The 17,806-nt window shown below is 34.5% G+C and overlaps 1 protein-coding gene across 3 annotated transcripts in view; it reads right to left on the bottom strand.

The window, feature by feature from the left end:
• Ptprz1 (protein tyrosine phosphatase receptor type Z1) overlaps positions 1-17,806 on the bottom strand; it is a 158,988-nt gene that overhangs the window by 102,713 nt on the left and 38,469 nt on the right. For all 3 annotated transcript variants that reach the window (XM_042695882.1, XM_042695883.1, XM_042695884.1), the window contains exon 2: positions 1,695-1,760. In XM_042695882.1, the coding sequence (XP_042551816.1) occupies positions 1,695-1,760 (66 nt within the window). The remainder of the gene's footprint in view (positions 1-1,694; positions 1,761-17,806) is intronic.

The raw sequence follows: 17,806 nt of genomic DNA, 5'->3' as shown, positions 1-17,806 counted from the left end.
TTAACACTAATTTATCTTGAAACTTTATATAGTAAGCATACCTCTTTATTTTCTGGGTAGATAATGACCATGGTAATAGAAATATGGCCACACTTTAAGTACTTATATTAAAAACAAATGACAAACTTTAGAGGAAATAACCCATTCACTATACATTTGCCTTGATTTCTCGAGAGAGACACATTCATTCTGATAAATTTCATTTGTTTTCTCTGACCTCTTTGAATTCAGACAAAATAATGAAGTCTTATTCAGCTGGAACTAAACAGCTGTAAAATATCCTTTTCATTAGTCCCTTCCTGGGATCCTCAAACATTCTAGGAATAATTTTTCAAACCAATGGAAAACATTAATATAAATAGAGTCACATATTAAGAGAGAGAGAGAGAGAGACAGACAGATAGACAGACAGACACTCTTGAGTAAGTTTCTGTCCTGGCCTCCACTCTAGAATATTTCCTTTTGAGATTTGCAACTGCCCCACCCAATTTTTGGTGATTTTATCTCTTTGATCACTGGAAAATTCCCGAAAGCAGCTAACGCTAACAGATCTTAGGTTCTGGTCATAAAGGATAGAACTGTGCACTGTGTATGCATAGCCCTATACAAGAAAAGCTGGACACTCTACAGGTGTCATGTCTATGCTCAATTAGTCCATTGAGCAGAGGAACTCCTTAACAAGAGTGTTATCTTAGGATGACAGGATTCTATGCAGTGGAATGCACACTTGATATGATGGCCACTAGAATCCACTGGTAAAACTGTGTCCTCCTCATCTGAGAGGCACACCCAGCTGTCCTGGGACCTGGGACAGATGGGCAATACTGTCACTGTCACCTGACTGGTCACCAAGTATCTGTTTTTGTTGGAGTGCCAAGAACTGTAACCTCCCTCCTTAGGCTATAGGTCTTCCATCTTCTGATTCGGGTTTGAAAGGGAGTAGATGGTTCAGAAAAGCTTGCCTTTGGTTTTATGCATGTATTTCTGGTAAATATGCTAGTTCTCTGCTCAAAATTAATGGGCTGGGAAAAATAATTTGTGTACTTTTCATTACTGAAGTTAAATGTGTTATTAACTAAAGTGAATTGAGTAGACTTGTATTGCTCATATATCTGTGTATCAACTTTTGAATAGTAACTATAAACCATTATTTTAAAGAATAATCATTGTCAATATAGTTGAGTGGTAACATTTGAAAAGATGGCTTCTAATATCATTAGGAATTAAAAATAAATAAGAATGTTAAAGGCCAAAACATTTAAAATTGGAATCCTTTTTGAAAACTCCTTGGACAAAAGGTAATTCTAAAGCAATATTCCTCAAATCCTACTAGCCAGTAATGAATTAGACTATCAAGTAGTTGCCTTTATATGAAAGTTGCCTTTAATATATAAGAATAAATATGGCTTATATCTGTAATCCTGGCTACTCAGGAGGCTGAGATCAAATGATTACAATTTGAAGCCAGCCTAGGTAGTAAAGTCCATGGGCCTTGTATCTCCCATTAACCACAAAAGCTGGAAGTGGGGCTTTGGCTTAAGTGTTAGAGCAGTAGCCTTAAGCACAAAAAGCTCAAGGACAGCATTAAGGTCCAGAGTTCAAGCTCCTCTGGGAGTGGCAAACAAACAAGCAAACAAACAAATAAATGCAGTAACATTTTCTGCTGAATCTCCTTATATGAGGGATATGTTTACCTGTGTAGGACCAGCCAATCTCTTCAACAAGTTTTCTCTGTTGTCTGTAGTATCCATAAGTCCAATCTATAACCAAAGAAAAATGAATGATTAACATCTAGATAACTATTTGTCCACAACTTGAAAAATACAAGATACCCAATATATTCATTCTTTTTGTTTGTAATACTAGGGATTGACTCATGGCCTGTGTTCAGCTTGCTTGCTTAGCATGGAGCAAGGAGAACACAAGGAAGATGGGTGGAAGTCAAGGTTCACTGCAAACTTCAAATTTTCCCTAGAACCATGCTTGCATGCAAGCAGTAGGGGTGCAACGATCCATGTCCTCCTTCCCTTGCATTGTCCCTTATTATTATTATTAATGCTCGCATTAATACACCATTTTTCTACATTATGGACAAAACAAATCTTTGTAGGCTGTGTTTGGAACCTGATCAGTGTTGACAAAACTGTTCCTATAGAAAGAACTACAAATAAGTTGTTAATCAACTTGTGGGTTATCAGTCATTCATAAATCAAGTTTCTCTCAATATAGTTTGCACTTGGATACATACACATATAGGTACACAATGAAGTATACTGGTTTTTATCATGGGTTTGGGAAAGTATTTCTTCCTTAAAATTATCTTTCTTCTCTGGATAAAGACCATTAACAAACAAAGATGGCTTCTGCCCCCTCTGTGATATTTTCCCATCAATTCGTCCCCAACCTTAAGAAACCTTACTGCTTCTGTGTCACAGGACTGAAGTTGAGAGGTGGCTTTGGGTTCTCTTTACTACTGCAATCATCTTTAATACAAAGTTTTGCTGGTCTATTTAAATTTGGTGTATTTTAAAAATTACATATAGACCCCATTTTAATTATCCAATCAATGCATACGTGGGTTGATTATACTTTGGTCTATGACAAAAAAATTCTGCTAAGAACAGTCATATATCTAGTATATAGAGAGTCATATATGTATATACTTGCTTTTTCACTTAAAATATTAGGCTCATAGTTTATTCTTCGAAATGGTTGTTTTATAAAAATAATTTTATAAAATTATATATATATATAATTATATAATTATTTTATAAAAATAATCATTTAAGAGTAAATTAACTTAGTTCTGAGGATAGGTGGTTCTTTATGATAAATGCATATACATAATAGAAAGGTCCTAAGAGATCATTTGACCGGGTCAAATTTGACCTAGTCATCTAGAAAAAATAATTTCAATTTTAAAATAAAGTCATTATACTCAAGAAATGTGTTTTGTATAGCTATTAATAAGAAAAATGGACTGTACAATTACTGTATCCTACTGTACTGATTTTGCCCAAAACTATATGCATGATTCTAACAGTTTTTCTTGAGCAAAATCTGCTGGGGCATGCCTGCCTTCCAGAGATACAAAACAAAGCAAAAAAAAAAAAAAAATGAGCCGTGGGATTACGTGCAGGAATTATTTAGACAAATAAACTATACAGAGTTGACTATACAGTCTACTGGATTCCACCAACAAGCATCTTCCCCCTAAAACTACACTAGCCCTAGAGAAAGGATTTATTGTCATCTGTTCATATATGATGATGATGATGATGATGATGATGATGATGATGATGATGATGATGATTTTAGTGTTGGTTCTGGGGCTTGAATTCAAGGCCTGGGTGCTGTCCTGAGTTTTTGCTTAAGACTAGCTCTCTAACTCTAGTCATAGTTCCCTACTTCTGGCTTTTTGAGTGGTTAACTGGAGATAGGAGTCTCACAGACTTTTTTTCAGTGTAGGGCTGGCTTTGAACTGCAATCCTCAGATCTCAGCTTCCTGAATATTAGGATTACAGGCATGAGCCACTAGCAGCTGGCTTCACATCTTTTAAAGTAAATATTTTTTAAAATGTATGACATTTCTATATATGAATGTACTTTGATGGTCTCAGATTAGATTCCACACAAAACCGGAATTGAGGTAAACAGATGTTTTAAAGATTCATCCTAAAGGTTGATAGCAAAGTAGTAGTCAGTTTTTAGCTTTCTTTGTGGAGTTCTATCCAGATATCAGAAGCATTGTACTGGGTTTCTAATTACTTACATTAGGAAAGCTTTCTCAATAAAAGATCCCAGGTGTTGCAGCTCTCTTCAATTCCTTTATGTATTGTTCCTTTATACAATCCGTTACACATTCATATGTTAATTACATAGACTTCGGGCGTGAGAGAGTACCCCACTTTAAAGACTCTACTTAGAGCTCTGATAGATGAGCCGTGATAGCTTCAGTGAACAAGAAAAAAAGCAGCTGGTTTGACAATCCCCCCCGCCCCCAACATGCCCTGCCATGGTGTTACATAGCATGAAATCCTATATAAAGTATGTCTTATACTAGGGCTTACACATTTTAAAATCCATTAAAATAATCAAGAATAGTGTTTTCTTTTTTTGGTGGGAGTGGATTTAGTTTCTTTAGTTTTATTTTGTTTCTTCTCACTTATAGTACTTGCTAGTTCTATTTAAGTCAGGCTACTTTAAAGTGATAAAACTAGGAAAGTGATTTTGGAAAGGAATGGCACCCATGAATACATATATAAACAGATCTTTTTAAAGGTTACTCTAAGTTGTACAACCAGAAATTTGGTTTATGTTATTTCAGGTACTATTAAACATTACTACTTCAATCTATAACCAACTACACAGTTGGAGTGTGTATGTATGTGTGTGTGTGTGTGTGTGTGTGTGTGTGTGTGTGCACGCACACCCATGCTAAATATACATGTCTCTATAAATATATTTCTACATACATGTAAATATATGTATTTATATGTCTTTATGTTTATATAAAGGAAAACACAAATTTTCCTTTCCTTGATAATCACCATTAATATTTTTCTTAAAAATTAAACCCTTTTATTCACAAGTAAAAATACAAGTGTTCATTTCCTACTAAAATATGATCAATATATTAAATTATAAAATCATTTTGGATTGTGCATTTAGCCTATATTCTTCGCTTCAACATTTTATTGTCAGATCCTAGTACAGATTCTAGCAGTAGTTTTCTGACAAAAATCCTCACACAGAGACACATCACATCTTCATGATGCAAAGTGCCCAAAGTGTGACTGGCAAAAGAAATACAAGGGTCCTCAGAAAAGGAAACTTCAAGATAGAAGAGGAATGATGGAAGGAACGAAGGAAGGAAGGAACGAAGGAAGGAAGGACGGATGGAAGGAAGGAAGGAAGGAAGGAAGGAAGGAAGGAAGGAAGGAAGGAAGGAAGGAAGGAAGGAAGAAAGGAAGGAAAGATGGACGAACCAGTCCTTTAAGTAAAGGATTAGCTTTGGTACAAGAATATTTGTGGAGACATCACCTGGTACCAAAGACTTAGGTTTCAGATCTCCTATTGTAATTGTCTTTCTCTGTTTGATAAGAAAGTTGAGGTCATGAACCAATGATCTAAATCAAAAATGATTAGCAAACAAGTAAAATTTAATTTACTCATGAGGTGAGAGTTTCCAATATCAATGCAGTTCATATCAATAAAATTTTCTACTAAAGGATAATCTGTAACTGGTAGATTTTCTCTGTGTATTTTCTCATTATTTGGTGTTAAAGATTGGGTTACAGTCAAAGTAAGTTATATGTAGCCTATCCTTACTGATATGGAATGTCTACTGTTATTCAGTATACATGCAAAAACACTGGAGAAATACGATTTAGCTAATGATAACTCAGATAATATGGCATGTGTAGGATAGAGTAATATTTTAGACACTGTTTTTCTGTTAATCACTGCCAACGTAACCCAAATCCTTAAAATTGTTTTAAAAAACACAATCATCATTTCCTCTCCAAATACATGTTTTCCAATTTCAGCTATGTCCCTTGTTAAAAGGAAGTGCTTCACTGTTTTTCTATTCTCTGCATAGGTTTAGAAGCAGTAGTACTTCCAATAGTATCAAAATTTGAACAGCAACTCAATATCTACTAAGAAAACACATTAGCGTATATTATTGTAGTCAGGGAATTTTGAAAATAAAAGAGGTTTGGTCGCATCACATATTTATTTATCTTATTATTTGTAAGTAGAATACATTAATTGTACAAGGGGGCTTTATTGTGGTAATTCCATAGATGTGTGGAAACTTTGTGACCTTGTCATGTAAGATTAAAGTGAAAGAAGGAAAAGGTAGCTGAGAACCAAATATTAAATTAACAAAGGAGATGGAAAGACTAAGTGCAAAATATGACATGAAGAACAAAGTGAGCCATTTCTTTCATATATATATATATAGAGAGAGAGAGAGAGAGCAGTGAGAGAACCAATTACATATGTGTTTCTTAGATTAGGTAGAAATTCTGAGGTCAGCAATGATATTTTATTATTCCACAGACAATGAGGATTTTGTGAATTTTTCCCCAGAAAGAACCTGTATGTTAGCAATATGTTTACCAAACGGACTCAAATTTTTCAATGAAAGCTCAAAATATTCCTTGTCTTGGAAAGTTTCCCATACCTAGACATATGCTTTCAATCTGATGTACTTTATCCATATTGCTAAAGCTAAAGGGTCCCTTTGTTAAATATATTAATAAATTTTTATCTAATTATGTGTTAATGAGTGCCTATTTCCAATAAGTTCGAAAAACTAAAGATAAGCAAATCCTTTTTAGTCATCACTTGTAAACTATCTTCTTCTACATACTTAGTCCACAATTTTGCACAGATATATTTTTAAATTGTCATATTGACTTATACTTTATAGAGATTTAATTATACTATTTATTTGGTGATTTGCTTTTTCCACAAAATAGTAAAACACTGACATTCTCAAGATAATGAATAGGATTTATGACATCACCAATATTTTTATATATTTATATTATATATTTTATGTTTATATTATATTTTATATATGATGTATTTATATATTGTATTATATATATTGAATATTGACCTAATTTCTTGGACTCAAGTAATATGAATGATTAAGCTAGCCTTCCTGGCATTTTATGTATGCAATAAAGTCATTAGGACATCAAATACTACTTTTCTTCTGTCAAATGTCTTGTATAACACCCAGAAAATATCAAGAGGACACAAACTCAAACTAAGTGTTATGATCTTTTTAGCCACATGATTTTACATCTACAACCAAAGAGAATTTGTTTGGCTATAGAGAAAAACCAATGATAACGAGAGCACAAATAGAAATAACATGCAAAAATGGCAGTTTGAAGAAGGAGCTGAAAGTGATGCTAAATGTGGAAAGAAAACATTGAATGAACTGGATTACAAAGTAATGTGCTATTATGTATCATTGTATTACTACACTATGCTATTAAACTATTGTCTATACAACAATGGTATACTATTATTAGCAATATAGTTAAGATTGCTGCTCTCAAGTCTTTGGCTCTCCTGTTTTCACTGAAATCCAGGGTAGAGCAAAAGCATCTATCTGATGTACCATTCATTCCATGATTAAGCTCTCCCAGGATGGTCTAGAGAATTTCCACCTGGATGTCACCAATTAGAGAATACAAGATGCCTTTCACATTTGCCATGAAAAGCGTATCACAAGGAAATTACAAAAATAAAATAAAAGTGACCCATTATTGATATTAAAATTTGAACAAATGAAGAGTCCTACTACATTCTTCATTGACTTAGGAGGAGTTATTAACTGTTTTTACATCGTATGTTTCTGGCTGTTTAAATTAAAACTACTATCCTAAATTTGATATTGTTAAATGAATCATAAGGAAAAAATTGTAAGATAACTTAGGAGGAGAGTTAAATAATAAGTGATTGGTTAAGTAACTAGTGAAAAATAAATCGACAGGTATGTTAAGAAGAAAGTATGTAGAATCAAAATTGAATGTAACATAGATGCAAATTTAACTCATGATAAAGCAAACAGCACAAGCAGATAAGAAAGAAGTATAAAGGCTTAACAGCCATTAGAAACACTGAGTATTTGAAAAAAGAAATATAATGACATTTCACACATACATTAAATTGCAAACGGATTAATATTGTTTTAATAAGCTGAAAAAGAACCCCTGAAACATAAATGAGAATATTTAATTTAAAATATGTACGTAAACATATTTTGAATACATGACACTTAAACCTTGAATAAGAAAACATTTAAGGTGATATAAATAGAAATGTAAAGTTACTGATAATTGTTAACCCCATCAACAATTGCAACTATGTGTTCCAAACATGTAGAATCCTCGCAAGTCACTAAGTGCAAAAATACAAGCAGAAAAGTTTTTAAACTGCAAACACAATTGACCAACAGAGCTAAATACAAATGTGAAGGTTGTATTCAGTATAATTACAAAGAAATTAAAATAGCATTGAAAATTTTTCTGATAATAGATTACCAAATGTTCATTATTATTATTACTACTGCTACTACTATTTTGTGTATATGCCATAGGGTCTTAGGACTTTGGGCTCCCACTTGGCTTTTTTTCTCAAAGCTAGCACTCTACCATTTGAGTGAGATCTCCACTACAGCTTTTTGTTGGTTAAATGGAGATAAAAGCTTCATAGAATGGTTTTGAACCATGTTCATAAGATGTCTATTGATATTACTATTTAAATATTAAGTGATACTCAACAAATCTTGAGACGTTCTTTATTTAGAGGTAGGTGGGAGATGTAAGCTTTCTGGAAAATAAGCTTGTAAGAGTTATCAAGAGCCTTAAAACTTGTCATGTCTTTTCTCAGTAATTCTATTCCCAGAAATATATTTTGATAATTAACAGGAAAGAGAACAAAGATTCCAAGATGTTTATACTGGTAGATCATATTTTAATCGATAAAATTTGGAAAAAGACTGACTAGATAATATTCATACTATGAAATAATCTAAAACCATTAAATTATGTTTAAAAAATATCCATTGAGGTGGCAAGATACATGAAAAATATTATGATATAATTTATGAATATTTCATACACATATAAATGTGAATTTCTGTATGTCTTCTCACTTTAAACTTTTAAGTTTGTATATGTATTTTTTTCATGTATTCTGTGAGACTGTATCATCAAAGTACACATGTACTTTGAATCAAGTCCTCTAATTTGACAAGCAAATCAGTGATGAATAAACATTTTGAAGATATGTAAACAAAAACTTGAAATGCTCTTTCATTCTTCTTCTGGATTTTACAATCAAAGCTAGTCCTTATTCACAAGAAAGTTCATGGATAGATGAATCACTAAGAATTTCAAAGTTTAACTTAGGAAATAAGCCAAGTCTACACATGATAGACAACTTAAGTACTTGCCTACCAAGACAATTAAAATTCAGAGATAGCAAATTACACAATGCAGTGAGTTCAATGACCATCTTTATGGCCAGGAGTCATACCAGTTGGATCATCTATGTGGGGGTAAACTTTGATATAATCATATTTTAATCTGAGATTTATTTCTAAAACACTTCTGCAGAGATAAAATTAAGTTAAACTTGGGTTCCTATACAGAAAGCAGGAAAATCTGGCAGCTTTAGGTATTGGCAACCTATTCTGAAATAGGTGTGGACCATATGTTAAAACTACTGCCAGTATGTAGATTGATTCACACTGCAAGGCAGGCAGAAAGATTTCTTTGACTCGTTTCCAGGGTACTGACTGAAAATTCATTTTTGTCCTAAATTCATTCTGATTACTTTTTACTAGTCTAGAAAAAATTATTCATGGGAAGCACTTTAAAAATAAGTCATTGATACTTTTCCAATGGATTTTTAATAAGCTAAGAATTTTTTGACTTGTCAGTTTCTTTAATAAGTCACATTCTATTGCTCCTTACACTGACTTAAGCTGGGTAATACTTCTAAGAGAAATCCGGGTGAGTGTAGTAGATCTGCTTAATTTTCACACTACACATATGCAAGTATTGAGTGCTTCTTCTCAGTTCCTTCTTTGTGTCAGAAAAATGTCCTTTTAAACACTGAATTTGAACCAGTCACATCTCTTTGTTGCTATTTCTATAAGCAAAAAATAGAGTTATATACATAGCTGCTGTTTGCTTACAACGATGCTATAAAAACATAAAGCATGCACAAAAGCATTTTAAGCTCTTTATTTTAAAATACGAGGATGGTTATAATCAAGAAATCTAATAACAACAGATGCTGGAGGGGATGATGGCCAAAAACCCCTACTGCACTATTGGTGTGAGTGTAAACTTGTTCAACCACTCTGGAAAGTAGTATGGAGGTTCCTCAAAAGACTACACATAGAGCTCCCCTATGACCCAGCAATCTTACTTCTGGGCATTTACCCAAATGATCACAAACAAGGCCATACTAAAGCTACCGGCACAACTATGTTTATCGCAGCATTATTTACCATAGCTAAGATATGGAACCAACCCAGATGCCCCTCAGTAGACGAATGGATCAAGAAAATGTGGTAGGGCTGGGAAGGTGGCTCAGTGGTAGAGCGCTTGCCTTGCATGCATGAGGCCCTGGGTTCGATTCCTTAGCACCACATAAGCAAAAAGAAAAAATCTGGAAGTGGCGCTGTGGCTCAAGTGGTAGAGCGCTAGCCTTGAGCTGAAGAGCTGAGGGACAGCGCCACACAGACCCAGAGTTCAGGCCCATGACCGGACCCCCCCAAAAAAAGAAAATGTGGTATATGCATATAGATGTGTATATATATATATATATATATATATATACACATATATATATATATTACACACACACACACACACACACACACACACATATATATATATATATATATTACACACACATATCTATGTCTATATATAATGAAATTCTATGCTTCCATCAGAAAGAATGACACCGCCTCATCTGTTAGGAAATGGGAAGACTTGGAAACATATTAAGTGAAGTAAGCCAGACCCAAAGAAATATAAGTCCCATGGTTTCCCTTATTTGCAGCCTATGTTTCTTTGGCTCTGCCTTACTTTGCTTAATATAATTTTTTCCAAGTACTTTTCATTTCCTTATGAATGGTGCAATATCATTCTTTCTGATGGAAGTACAGAATTCCATTGTGTATATGTACTACATTTTCTTGATTAATTCGTCCACTGAGGGACATCTGAGTTGATTCTATATCTTGGCTACCGTAAACAACTGCAATGAACAGGGTTGCACTAGTGGCTTTAGTGTGGCCTTGTTTGTGGTCAATTGGATAAATGCCCGACAGTAGGATTCCTGGGTCATAGGGAAGCTTTATGGTTAGTCTTTTAAGGAACTTCCTCTAGAACCAATCTCTAGAATGGTTGAATAAGTTTATATTCCCACCAACAGTGTAATGAGTTCCCTTTTGGCCACATCCCCACAAGCATTTGTTATTGTTAGCTTTCCTGATAATGATCATTCAAACTAGAGTTAGGTGGAATCTCAGTGTTGTTTTGATTTGCATTTCTTTTATGGCCGGAGATGTTGAACACTTCTTCATGTGTCTATTGGCCATTCTTTTTAGTTCCTCTGAGAAGTCTCTCTTTTTTAGCCCATTTATTTATTGGGTTGTTGAGTTTTTAAGAGTCGATTTTGGGGGGATGATTTTTTGAGCTCTAAGTATATTTTGGCTATGAGGCCCTTGTCTGATGCATAGCTTGTAAAGATTTTCTCGCATTGTTTAGGCTTTGTATTTATCTTGCTAGTTATGGCCTTTGCCATGCAGAAGCTCTTCAGTTTGATACAATCCCATTTATCCAATCTTTGAGTTGTGATTATGTATCTTTATTTAGGAAGTTTTGCCCCATGTAAAAAGGCCTAGTGCCTATACATCTACAAGTAAACACACTGAATGATTAAGAATACGTACATATGCACAACACTGGGACATGGTAATTATATAGGACTCTAGACATTTACACACTAGGGATAAAGAAAGATATTCATGAGAATGGTTGACAAAGGTTCAACAGCCGTGTGCATATGATCATATAAAATAATATTCTACAAAATGAACTCCAAGAAAAAGAAACAAGAGGCATTTTGTTTTAGTTGTCAATGTTGCTGTTTTTGTTTTGTTCTCCTTTTGTCTTGGTTGTTAGATGTTTGTATTTGGGAAGGTGAGGGAGGACACAGAAAAGGTGGAACAAGGGTGAATAAATATAGCAGTGGTCCTCACTAGACACTATGTGGAATATGAACTTTATGTCTTGTAGGTGGGGATGGGGAGAAAAAACTGGGAGAAAGCAATGGAAGGGGAGACATGGTTCAAAAAGAATTGTATGTACTCATTACTCATTATCTGATTCATGTAACTGTAATCCATATATCAACTCTACAATAACGACATATTAAAAGACAATAAGTTTTCAAAAGTAAGATTTATCAGAATATTTTCACTTCAATTGTGCTAGAAGAGACTGGAGGTAGGCTCAGAACAATGTTTATTTCAACGTTTTATTGATTAGCTTTTCAAGATATTCCTGAACATACAAACACTTTTCCCACTAGCAATTGTAAAAAAAATGTTTTGATGACATTTTTAATGACCTGGCTTTTCAATTCCCCATATAAGTCATTATTTTCTTTTCTTAATAGCACAAATACATTCTATTGCTTTTTTGGTATGTTTAGGTGTATCATTGCCAGTGAACTCTGAGGTAATATTATTTTCCAGATTGTATTTCCCTCCATTGCACAGTTTATTTGTAAATTGCTCAAATTCTATTGATAGCTTATGGGTCCCTGGAATCATTTTATTTGCTTCACATTCCACTGTTTGATGTTGATATATCTCATCCTGGGCTTCTTCTCTTTGCCAAGCACACTGCTTATTCTCAGAACATTTTCCTTAGGTCTAGTGTGTTCACAGTCATTCTGTGAACCACCCAGTCAGCCCTAGGAAAAAATGATTCACATCAACCACCAATCACTGCACACTTACCTTCAAGTCTTATCACTACTGGTCGACTAATGACAGTACTTGGTCTTTTAGACACACTGTTGCAAGGACTATTTTCCAATTTTAGCTGGACCTTAAATGTTCTCTGCAGTGGAAGATGCTCAAAAATACTCTGCTTGCTTAGATAACACAGGTTTATTGCACTTAGAGGAACAATATTTATAAGGCATTCCTACTTAGTACATAATTAATAGGCTTGGAGCATACAGGTTAGTAATTACATTTCACACACAATTACAAATGGCTGGCCAGGGATTGGATATTATTTATTTTTGAAAGAGTAAGCTCAGTTGGAGCGAATATGTTTTCTCTCCAGGTTTATACTGTTTTGTTTGTGCTGATGTCAAGAGACAGAACCAGCTAATGTAGTGTTTTTGGCTTGCACTGGAAACAGGAATGTGCTGGCACTTAGCTTTGAAGTTACTAGGCCACTGGGACACCTCAAAATAATTAACATACTCCTGATGTCTCTAATGTGAACAGGATGATGGTTAGAGAAGAAAGAGCACCTATAACAGTGCAAGGGGAGTATTTTTGTACCTCGAGGGAGGTACGTTCTCCAGGCACAACATCACTGCTAAATTAAGCAAGAAGAAAAAGTATTTTTTACGAAGTTTACATTTTTTATAAAGTTCATCATCTTGGCATTAATCTCAATAATAGCAAATATTTCCAATAGAGAATATTTATTGACAACCTGTTATATGTCACCTCAAAGACAAACTGAGTTTAACCTTCAAAATAAAATCTCATAATATGCATTGTTTTTGTTTTGCCTAGGGCAGTCACAGACGTGTAGCCTCATGTCCAGAATTCTTTACCACACTACCCGAGTTCATTTGCAAAGCGAGAAAATCACAACTAGTGCAATACAAATTATTTTGAACTACTTCTTTACGACCTCAGAAATAGCTTAATGGAAGTATTGCCTCCTTCAATTTAAAAAAGAAATCTCCATCAATCTCCAGTTATTTTGCTTCATATAATATTTAAGGGGAAAATAGTTTCTTATGATGATTAAATTCCAAGAAGCTTCTCTGGTTTCAGAGTAAGGGTATTGTTTGATGCTTTCCAAGATGACCCCAGCAGACCTCTTTGACCATGCACTCACTCTGTGAGCAATCCAATAACACAGTGGCTATGATGTATCTGGTGATTTGAGCTGGGTAGTATACACTAGAGGGAGCCAGTGGTGACAAAACTACTCTGGCATAGTTTTCCCATCTCACATGGTTCTCCTGCCATTTAGAAAGAGGATGTTGTCATGCTCTGAAGTGCCCTGTTCATCATGGGAAAAGACCACTTCCATCTTTGGCACTTTCAACTAAGATTAATGTAATTCAGACAGTCTTCCAGAGATGCTACCATAACACCCAGTCTATCAAATTACTTATGAGAATCCTGGTAGTGCTTGGGATAAAACAAAACAAAACAAATGCCCTGGATTTTCTTATGTAAAATCAGCATGTTTCCTGGCACATGAGTGAGTCAATGAATAAAGGGTACTGATCTTATGTCATTTTAAATTCAACAGTAAGAGTACAGCAAGTATCCAGTAAAAACTTTCCAGAAGAAAGCACTGATGGTTTTATTTCACGGCCTCCAACAATCTCATTATTGTTCTTATTTTAATAAATATTTAAAATTTTTATTCTTCAGAATAATAATGATTACCAAAGCACTATCGAAATTAAAAAAATTAAAAAAAGAATACATGAAAAGAAGAACAGGTTGGGGGAGATACTAGTAAATGATTTATGATTTTTATTATATATTTTATTGTAAAGATACTGTACAGAGGGGTTACAATTACATGGGTAAGGTAATGAGTACATTTCCTATCCAGCATTGTTACCTCCTTTGTTTTTTCTCTACTATCCCTGCCTTCCCCACCTCCCTAACTCCTCCCCCTGCCGAAGTTGTAAAGTTAGTTTTCAACATAGTGTCTTGCACATCTCATTGTTACAATGGGTCAGCCTGTATCCTTGTTTCAGTTTTTTGTTATTTCCCTTCACCTCCCCAAATTAGAAAAATGTATATACAAGATGCAGGGCACCTGAATCAAATACAGTGACAATAGGGGTTATACCATGGGGGAAGAACATACAAAAGAAACAAGAAAATCAGGGACACAAGAAGTTTAATCTTTGTTGCTGTTGTTTTTAATGTACTTATAATGATTTATGATTTTAATGAAGTTGAATTCAAGGCATGTCTTCAGGATTCTTCATTAAAAAAAAGAAAAAGTAAAGAAAACAGCAATGATCCTTTTCAAGGCTAATTTCACTGTGCCTTCCAGAACACAGCTAACAGATTGCCATGGACACACATTTGGGTGCCTTTCTTTGCCTCTGTATCTCCAGAAGTTGAGATTTAGGGACAAGAAGAAAGAACACTGATATCTTTTGCCTAAAGCATAGTTCGGATCTTAACCACTAGGTATGTACCTTTGCAATACAAGTTGCTATCAGAAATTTATTGAGCACACAAACCATTATTTCTAATCAAACAAAACAATGCTTTTGCAGGTCTAGGAAGTAGCATGCCACCCAGTAAACACATATGACTTCACAGATCTGTGACAACACACAGGTAAGACAGGCTGTAATCTTCTCTTAAACAGAAAACACAGTATAGAAGAGCATAGGCAATTAAAACTGAATGTAGATTATGTGGCTGGCTGGGTAACTCCAGACTACAGTGATAGTTTTCCCCAGCAGCTAACCTAAATTATGCCTGTCTAAAATCTTTACATGATATTCTGATTTCTTCATTTAATGTGTACATAAAGATAAGAAACCTTTTTATAGAAAATTAATCATCTGAAATTTCACTCCATCTTATTTTGTTGTACTGACAATACTACATGAGAAAATGAGAGAAACTTTTCATCAAATAACTTTTGTGTTACAAGACATGCATATGACAATTCGTTGTATTTGTTAAATTAACACAGGTTAAATGCAACATCATTTTATTACATACATATTTCCTAAAATAAATATGAATACAATGACTGCATACAGGAAAGAAGCGTCGTTAATCTCATCTATGCCATAAACTTTGAAATTACAGATGATTTTCTTCAGTTAGCTCCTCTAGAGCCGTATTTCTCAAACTGTTTACCATGGCCCAGTTAGAAAATTGTTATTTTTCATCTGTGCATGGTGTACATGCCTATAATCCTACCTATACAGAAGACGGAGCAAGGTAGGAGAATCATGGTCCAAAGTCAGTCTTGGGTGGGGGCTGGGGGAGAAGCAAGACACCATCTTAAAAAAAAAAGCAAACTATCTACCTATATGGTTCAAGAGGCTAGCCTAGAGTTCTTGCCTAGCATATGCCATGGGTCCACATTCAATCCTCGGTATGACTAACAACGTATGTATATTTTACCAGTGCACTGGATGGCACATAAATGCTGGGCAGATGAATCTGGGGCACACTCGGAGCCCACCAGAGGAACCAGGGCACACTGAGTGGCAAGTCACTGTCTGCTGGAATCCAGCTGTCCTCCAGCTCCTTCCTGTCTCTGCTTCTCTGCTCTGCTTCTCTGCCTGGGCATCTCAATGACTGCATTCCATGCCGTTGAATAGCTTATTGAAATATTAAATATTCCACTAAAATAAAAATATATACATATACTTTATTGATAAAAATGCCAGCCATGCAAACAAAATAAACAATCCTGTCCCCATAGAACTCTATAGAAGTAAGAAGAGAAAGTCACCAAGAAAGATAATCAATCAGTGAGTTAACCACATGGTCTATAAGAAGGTGATAAGCACTATGGATAAAACCATTAGAGCAGAAAAAGACAGTTGAATAAACACATTCAGAGTTTCATTTGGACAGTCAAAGGCAGCTTGCAAATAAATTACTCTCAAGTAAAGACTTGAAAAGGTTCAGTGGGTAAACCCAGGGACTCCTGAGAGAAGAGCAGTACTAGAACAGATGTCACTTTTAAAGCAGCCTGTTTTATGTTATGAATGCCAACTCTTCAATTTTCTCCCAGCTATTCTGATTGCAGATTTAAAAAAAATAAAATTGCACTCTATTTTTCATCATTGCCTGTTTCTTCTGAGTCCTCTTTTTGCATGCAGGATTGCTTTTGTGCTTGTTTTGGCTTCCTTCAGATGACTTAAATATCTACTTATTCTTATCTGTCCCTTATTTAATAGTAACACACCAAAATATAGACTATAGGGCTTGTATGTAAGTAAGTGGGATTTTCCAAATGATGGACTTCCTTGTAAGATGATCCTAACATAAGGTAGATTTTTCATGGTGGAGTTCCAATCTGTTGTGCATATACTTTTAGCATTCTGGGACCAGAATGTAGGTATCTAATTGAAAGAGCTCAGATTTTCAGCTGAGTCTCATATGTTCATCTCTATAACTCATTCCTACCTTATACTATGCACTGGTTTTCAAGGAAGATATGAAAGAAGAGATGTTTAATTTGAAAGCAGAAGAGCAATGAATCAAGCAAAATGTATTAGTACACTTCTGAATACAAAGAATAATCAAAATTTCACAGCAGTATTCTAGTATTTCTGACAAATATCCTGCAAATCTTTAATGGCTTTCCCAGATGGAAATAATGTAGCAATAAATACTTCAGTGGGAAAAGCTCACTACAGTTTTTTTTCATGTCCTAAAACCATTCATTGTATTTATGAACCTTTCCCAATCAGTATCCTAGCATATTTCACATTTATGTTAAATAAAAAAGTGTGTAGCACTACAGATTCTGTTATACATGCTATTTTTCCTGAAGTGTGCTCACTAGGAATATTTTTAGTTTCTAAGTAGTTATTCAGTGACCACTCATAAAATCTCAATTTACTTAAGTTTCTAGTTTTTTTAAAGAGGTACTTACCAAAAATGAGGTCACTTTTAAAGGGTAGTAGGAATGATGGCAATGAGAACATCATTACTGAAGTAAAAGATTAACACACTAAAGGAGGGGAGCTGTGGCTAAGAAGAACTAACATCCAAAGCCTCAAGAAGAAGGTTGGGAAAGAAAGTAGATCTGATATAGAAATAGAAAGGAAAATCAATGCTGGATGCACCATTGTGGGAAGGAAAGAAGAAAAGAATAAAACTAAGCAATACAGATGTTGCGTGGTTTACACATTTAATGGATTCTGATATTTTAAATACACAGGGCCAGCTGCCACTGGAATTGTTACACAACACAAATAAGGT

Source organism: Dipodomys spectabilis, unplaced genomic scaffold (genome assembly GCF_019054845.1).
Source record: "Dipodomys spectabilis isolate Male_0828 unplaced genomic scaffold, ASM1905484v1 ptg000197l, whole genome shotgun sequence".
NCBI classification, from domain to species: domain Eukaryota; kingdom Metazoa; phylum Chordata; class Mammalia; order Rodentia; family Heteromyidae; genus Dipodomys; species Dipodomys spectabilis.
This window is presented reverse-complemented; position numbering and strand designations above follow the sequence as displayed.